Here is a 7,857-nt window from a genome sequence, read left to right as displayed (position 1 = left end):
AGGCTGTCATTAGTTACTTGTTTCTCGCACCGAGAGCTACTTATTAAAGCACGCGGGCTAATCGAAATGCGGTACGAGAACTGTATATATAAGCACCTAGACCGCGCGCTAAGTTGTTAAGGTATAGCCATAGCTAGACTACTAGTCTACTACTACTCGTTCATTGCCTTGGACCACATCATACTCTAGCCAGCTCTACACATCAGTTGCCCCAAATTTGAAGAAAATTGAGGAGGTGAGCGTGTGATCATGGAGCCCCAATTCAGCAGCAGCTACTACTATGGCCGCGGCGCCGCCACCGCCTATGCGCATTGTGATAGCCACTACAGCCTCCAACAACACTACGACGGCGGCGCCATGGACGCCTCCGCCGGCTTCCAGCAGTTCTCCGCATACGATCCTCACACGTATAGTGGCGACTACTACCATTCTTCCTCATCCGCGGCCAGCTGGTCGTCGTCTTCTTCCGGCGCCGCACCCTCCAACCACCACCAAATGCAGCAGCTGCATTTCGGCGGCGGCATGGACGACGAATACTACAGCTATCAAGTAGACGGCATGGGCGTGGCGGACATGGATCAGTTCGGCGCCCTCGTGGGAGCGACCTCCATCTCCACCACCACCTCCAGCAACTCCTCCAGTGCTTCGTCGGCGGTGGCGCGACCCGGCGCCGCCGACGGCTCGAGCAGCTGCGGCTATTTCCTGCCGCAGGCCGATCATCAGGCGGCCGACGACACGCCGCTGATCGGGGTGCGGAAGCGGCCGTGGGGCAAGTACGCGGCGGAGATACGGGACTCCACGCGCAACGGTGAGCGCGTGTGGATCGGCACCTTCGACACCCCCGAGGCCGCCGCGCTCGCCTACGACCAGGCCGCCTACTCCATGCGCGGCGCCGCCGCGGTGCTCAACTTCCCCGTCGAGCACGTGCAGGAGTCGCTGCGCGCGCTGGGGCTCACCGCCGCCGGCGCCGGGGACTCGCCCGTGATGGCGCTCAAGCGGCGGCACTGCATCCGCAAGCGCCTGCCCAAGAGCAAGAAGGCGGCCGCCGCCGGCAAGGAACAGACGACGGCGCCGAGCACCCACGGGCATGCCAAGCGAAACCAAGCAGCGCCAGATGCTTGCGTGCTGGAGCTGGAGGACCTTGGGGCGGATTACTTGGAGGAGCTGCTCGCTCTATCCGATCAATGAGCTAGGAAACCCATTCAGCGGCGATCATCCGTGCCATCCATTCACTGACGCCTGAATTTTCGATCGTGTGCTCTAGTAGCTGTTCTATTTTGGGATTACAAGAACGCACAGGCACACACACCCCCCCGTACACATTGACACCAGGTCATGCACTACTCGTCGCATGCGCTTTTGCTAGGTTTTACTTGGTTCAATTCAACAATTCTCTCCTGGTCAATTCATTTATTTATTATTATTTCCATACAGAGTCAGAATAAGAACAAGAAGCTTCCCAGCTACCATACATCATGCCATAGAATTTATTTTCAGATTTCACACACCAAATTAAGAGAAGATGTATGAGATTAGGTAGTGGTAAATCTTGTAGAAAGTGTTTGTGCTTCCATTGTTGAGGAGTTGAATGAAATGCATCTGCAATTTTGTCAGTTGGTTCTGGAAACGTTGTCATACGTTCTTGCCACGCTTGAGGTCGTTTTGGTGGCTTAAGTACATGAAGGAGGCCATCCTGCAACTTATCCAATTTAGCTGGGATAGATGTTTTCATTATTAGTGTTGCAGCTAGGACAAGTTATATTTATTTTGGGTCATTGGATCGATCAAAAAATTTGATAAAATAAACTAGGATGGCATTAATGCGTAATTAATTTAGGAGGAGAAATGAATTAGAATGGCATGCTATCGTAATTATTTTGTTGACCCATAAAATACCATTAGGTACCTACTTGCATCCCTAACTTGCAGCTAGCCATTGTTGTTGTGAGTTGTAACAAGGTTATAGCTAGGTATATTTTTGTTTTTCTCTGTCCTATGTTTGATATACCTCTAAAGGTTCTAACCTGTATACACATTGCTAGATCTCCAACAAATCCTTATTGTCCTCTCAATCACCTAATAAATTACATATATGAATCACAGTACGTCATGCAAATATGGAACTTTTACTAGAAATTTTAATGTTTTTTTGAATGTGTAAAGATCTCTACACATGGGTGGAGGAAAGTGATTGAATACTATAGACATCGATCAAAAATTAAACTATCCCCAAATTGTTACTGTTCTGTGAATGGATAAATTATCCCAATTTTGCCGGTTCTAATCATGCGTCTACCCTGAAACCATGTTTTCCATTCCGAGAACACCTCTCCCCGAACCTTTCACAAATAGACCATCTATACCAAAGAGGCTTGGGTCCTTCCTTATGCTTAAATAATTTAAATATGTGATAAAACCATTTATTTTTTCCCTGAAATGTGAGCTCATAAACTCACGTTTTCATCTACAGCAAATCTCAGCTGTTAAAAATCTATCCAGTGAAAAATTAGATTGCGTACATAGAATCTCAGTAGATTGTAGCTGGAAAGCAACTAGTTTTGGGGAACTCGAACACTGTTGAATTAATTAATAAGTCTTAGCTCAGGAAACATAGGAAACATTGTTATGATGTGTCATGAGGATTGAGGAATGAGAAAACATAATACTATAAATTCCACAAAGTTGATAAGGAGAGATCACAAGTTAATAATTGATTTCTTTTTTCTACTAGCTCGCTTTCAATTTATCCATCAAATTAGTAAAGAGCAGTTCAATACTTCCTAGACTCGCAGCTCGTTGTTTTGGATATTTTTCATGATAAAAATGTCAACTTTGCACAACTTAGTTATTGGTTTGCTTCTATCTACTTTCATCATCTTTTAAAAAAACCCAACTTGCAGTATGGCAACTACCTAGTAAGTGCATACCAGATAGAACAACAAACAGATAATTTACAATACTAATGCTGTCCTAAAGACTGGTATGCTATCATGGAGCCAGCAGGTTCAGTGTATAGACTCCATTAACTGTTCATAGGAACTCTTTCCGCGAATCTAGCGCTACTTTACCCTTATTATACAACCGCAAGAAAAGAAGTACATGCTATACAAATATTTGTATGACCTCTCTACTGCCTATCGACGCATTAACAAGTAATCATCATGTTCAGATCCTATCAGTGACTTATCTGCTGCTCTTAATTAATAATCACTTACAGCTTCGTCGATCTGTGCTTCCCCAAAAAGGCACATGCATATGTAGATTCCTTCCGGTACAGATCAGATTAAGCCTGTAAGGTCATTGAACTGCTGGTCTGAAAGAGATCACTTGTACATCAAGAGTCAAAGGGTCACAAATGAGAGTTACCAGAAAAGTTTCCTTAGGAAGTAACCTCCTTTTTATTGGACGAAGGATACACTAAGTAAACCCTCGCATTATGTAGTGTGTCAGCGCAAAAAGATCCTGTTCTCAAGTTGACAACTTGACATGCGCAATTAAGCTAGTTTTGATAGCTAGAAAAGCATGAGTATGTACCACAGTCTTTTGTTATCCTTCCCTAATTCAGATATTTTGCAATATGTGGCCCCACCTGATTAGGTTGTATGTAGGCGCGACAAGTGATGACCGGGGTAGTTCGGGCAGAACGTTTAATATTTAATTTTGGCTCGCTGACCTTACCCATTAATTGTATATGTACACTCTATTAGTTTAGTCGTGATATTTTTAGGATCAGTCTTAGCTTTCTTTTCAGCAGAAATTAAGTTGACTCTCACAAGATGTGATGATTGTTTGCGCCAATAATATTATACTATCTGTATATATAGTGAGAGATTTTCGATAAATATATTGCGAAATGACTAACCCAAACTACAAATTTTGTCTTTCTCTTCTCAAATTTGTTGTTAAGACATTAGATGGAGCAGCAGATTATGTTTTGCATTTGTGTTGTCTAGCTCAGACGTAGATTATACATATGTCTAGTTGTCTACACCGAAGGCTAATAAAGTTTTGCTGATTAGTAAACTGTCGAGAGTGTACAGATGGTGACGTCCAGGTGGTTTGTCGTATCCAGCCGCCCTACGTCAGGCATGTGTAGACCTAATATTATTGTCCTTCGCGTACTATATACTACCCTACTGCAAGTGGCAGTAATTAAGCAGAGGCAGTGAGGCACTTTCAGTACTTTTTTTTATTGAAGTCCAATCTGTTCACTTGTAGAGTACCCTAGTCTATCTACTTCCCAATGATGTCTTCTCCAGCTATGCACGTATCTATGGTTGAACTATATTTTTGTGGTACTCGTATGTTTGGGAAAAATATTACACTTCTAGAAGAAAAGGCATTTTAAGAAGCTGAAGCCATATGTGACAAAAGATATCACAAACAATTTCTTCTATTTTTTAAATAAATAGATTGAAAATTCAAAAGTTAAAATAGGAGGGGCGAGGATCCTAAAATTATTACCTGTCATTAGAAATTTCAACAACTAAAATTCATATTGTAGTTTCTTGATGTTTAAAACTTCTGTTTTTTCCCAAAATATTATTGTCTTAATGATTGATTACATCGCCATGCGAATCAAAGAAATCTAGGCTTTTATTACATGTCACCCAACTATTATGGTTTCGACATTTCAATCAAATACCATGTTCATATTTTAACTTTAACCAAATTGTTTAAACAATTTTTCTATATTTCCAATCATATTCAGTTATTTATTAAACATCATATTATGAGTAAGTGATTACGAAAAATCAATGTTCTATCCGAATATCAAGCTTATAAAGAAAAAAATTTATGTTATACGCCAAAAGACACAAGTTATATATTGTAGTTTGCGTGCGACGAGTACACTCATTTGGTTAGACTGTTTTGATGGAACCAGTTTGGATTCGAGCCTTTGATGCTCGTATTAATTTCGATCGACTAATCATTTTTTACATGGTAGTCCCGGCCCGTCGCCAGTGACTGCTGCTCGTCTTCCTCACGCGATCACTGCGGCTCGATCCGGTGATCTACGTGGGCTGGGCCGGGCGAGCCCTGCCTCCCCCTCTAGCGCGCGCGTGTCCGCGCCATCGCTGCCAACGGCGAGGACATCGCAGAAGAACTCTTCTTCACTCAAAACTTGCGGATGCGGAAGCAAGGTCTTGTGCTTGTGCTCCCAGCAGGGGCGCGATTATACATCACTTGTGATGACGAAATTGCCATCCATTACCTGAGGCGGTCCACAAGCGGCCCAGAACTATCTTCTTCCTCCTCGCACGGTTGAAGGCTTCCGATCGTTTCCCTGCTTGCCCTAGCCCCGCACTCCACCTTTGTCTCTGGCGGAAGGAGCCACTGAATTTGCCGCCGCCGCCCGGCGCCATTGGAGCTGCTCACCCCCGCGCCGCTGCCGGGGTTGCTCGCCCACCACCGCCCTCCACCACCTCCGACGGCTCCCGCCATCGAACACGCCGCCACCGATCCCCACAACCCTAACCTGAGCGCCGGGGAGCTCTCTCTGTGACTCCCTTGGAAAAAGTTAATAAGTATACATATTTATACGACCTAAAGAAATAAAGCCCACTAGTCCAGTAAAGAACAATTGTTTGGTTATATTAAGAGAGAATTCTTCAATCAAGTGAAAGATGAGGATATCATCGGTCTTTTCCAACATCTGGAACGAGCCGTAGCTCGGGCGGCAATCGCTCCAAGTTGAGGAGCTGTCGGTCGTGAGTTCGAGTGCTGCTCGACTCGAGATTCCTACTGGGGTTTTTCCCAAGTTTCTCCTACAGGTGTATTTTGTAGCTGCCTCACGCATGGATGCGCCACAATGGTTAGAGTGACGTGCCCGTCAAGTGCGAAGCCTGATGACTTCAGATACCTCTCGGCCACATGAAGTTTCTGGGTATAGGTTGTAGGTCTAGCGTGCGTGTGTGAGTATGGTGGTGTGAGTTAGTGCGTGAGTCCAGATACTACAGCTTAGCTTGTACTTGAAGGGTTGGTACATAAAAAATAAGGGGATCGTAGGGTTATATTGTAGTAGCCTTTATTATCTTATAATATTTTTTAATTATTTATGTTTAGAACTTGTACTTTGGTTATGATTATGGATTTGTTATAGCCATTATAACTTATCATCCATTACATTACGTGTTCGCTTCAAAATATTTTTATACGTGGCATACCCAGCCGCAAATTTCTAGCTCCGCCACTGCTCCCGCCGCCTCCGCATACCACCAGATATCCTCCACGGCCTGCAGCCGACGGTGACTGCCGTCTCGCCGCCCCGCAGTGCCGCTGAGTTCCTCTATAGGCCGGAGACGACAACCCACCCCCCAACCCCTGACAACTCAAACCTCATGAAGCTCCGAACCCCCAACCCCACCCCGCCAATCCATACCTTCCGAAGGCCCCGGCGAGAGGAGGAAGAAGGTCATCGTCATGGGCTATGAAAACGAAGATAGGCTGAAATCGTTTCAAATCATCTTCGGGTGATATTGGCGTCAATCCTTCCTGAAGACGATGTCGAGCATCTCTAGCATGAACCTGGCTCCTGTCTAAGGCCAATGATATGGGCGTCAATCTTCCCCGTCGGATGTGGCGGGTGAAAACCCAACTCTTTTTTGGCTGGCATCGACGTCTTCGGCGTCTTAACCTTCTCGAAGGTGATGTCAGGCTTTTCTGGCATGGAGGCTTCCTTCGGCGTTGGCTGCTTCCGAAAGAGCGTTTTTCTATCTTTTCCTTTCTTTCTCTTTTCTTTCTTTTTTATTCCAGTCCATGGTGTGGGTGGTGGCGGCTCGTGTTGATGTCCCAATCCGAAAGGGTAAAGTTCGCGGAGGCTCGGGTCGATGTCCCAATCCGACCGGCCAAGTCGAGTCAGTTCCGATTGATGTCCCAATCCAACCGGCTGCTGCTGTGTCTTTAGTTGAGGTGGTGTGGTACCGTGTGAGTTGATGTCCCAATCCAACCGACCAGTGTTGCTAGTTTCAGGTGTTGTAGTGGTAGATATTGTAGTTGTAGTTGTTCGGTTTTCGGACCCAGTTTACCTAGGATCAATTCTGTCCCTCTTATTAGTGTACGACGGAACCCTAAGATTCAGGATCTTAAAAAAGAATCTTCGGGTGATAGCTCGCGCTATTTTAGGGTGAGCGATGTATAGTTCCCACCGGCAAGTAGGCAGCGCGGCCAAGAACGAGCACGGTAAACGTGGCATTTTCACGTGCAGGCAGAGGCGCCGACTTTGCCCGAGCTGTCGCGTCAGCCGTCAACGTGCCCCCCGCGCCCTTTCCACAACCACTGGTCCAACTTCCCCCCAGCGATTCTTCTAGGGCTGCCAACGCGGGTGATCTTGGGTGGCACCGTGGCAGCATGGATTTCATCGTCATAGGAATCGTGATTTACCGTTACTTACTTGTAACTAGTATCTTATTGATTGGCTCATGCGTCTGGTATGTGGTATGGACAAATTTGCAGAAAAGAGAAGAAGTAATAGTAATTTTTGGTAGCATGATGCAGTTTTTTTTTTGAGGAGATGCATGATGATGTATCTATAAACTCTCGATGCCAAAATGTGAACCAAGCATCTTGCATATATACCGGCAAAAAACACACGACACAAGAAAATGCCTTATCGTGGATACATCAACAAACTGTTAAAAACAAAACAAATGCTGGCACTTCGCTCTCCTTGCATCGACCTACTACGCGAAGCCCAACTGGTGGCTCCCCTTGCACAACCCAACAATGCTACAAGACCTCCCCATGCCGACCACGTCCTTGCACTTGCGCGTCTTCGGATCGTACACCCTCACCACGCCGTTCGGGACTCCCACCCAGAAAGCGATCCGGCCGTCGTCGAGCACCATCAGTGGCTGC

The 7,857-nt window shown here is 45.7% G+C and overlaps 1 protein-coding gene across 1 annotated transcript; it reads left to right on the top strand.

Annotated features, from left to right (window-relative positions):
* Positions 1-249: 249 nt before the first annotated feature.
* On the top strand, positions 250-1,188 carry LOC112880775 (ethylene-responsive transcription factor 2-like). The gene has a single exon (XM_025945530.1). It carries the CDS (start codon positions 250-252, stop codon positions 1,186-1,188), a length of 939 nt encoding a protein of 312 aa, XP_025801315.1.
* The last annotated feature ends 6,669 nt before the right edge of the window (positions 1,189-7,857 follow it).

Source organism: Panicum hallii, chromosome 2 (genome assembly GCF_002211085.1).
Source record: "Panicum hallii strain FIL2 chromosome 2, PHallii_v3.1, whole genome shotgun sequence".
Classification (NCBI taxonomy): Eukaryota; Viridiplantae; Streptophyta; class Magnoliopsida; order Poales; family Poaceae; genus Panicum; species Panicum hallii.
This window is presented reverse-complemented; position numbering and strand designations above follow the sequence as displayed.

Coding starts and splice junctions, on each gene's coding strand:
- LOC112880775 (XM_025945530.1), top strand. CDS start 250: ATGGAGCCCCAATTCAGCAGCAGCTACTACTATGGCCGCGGCGCCGCC.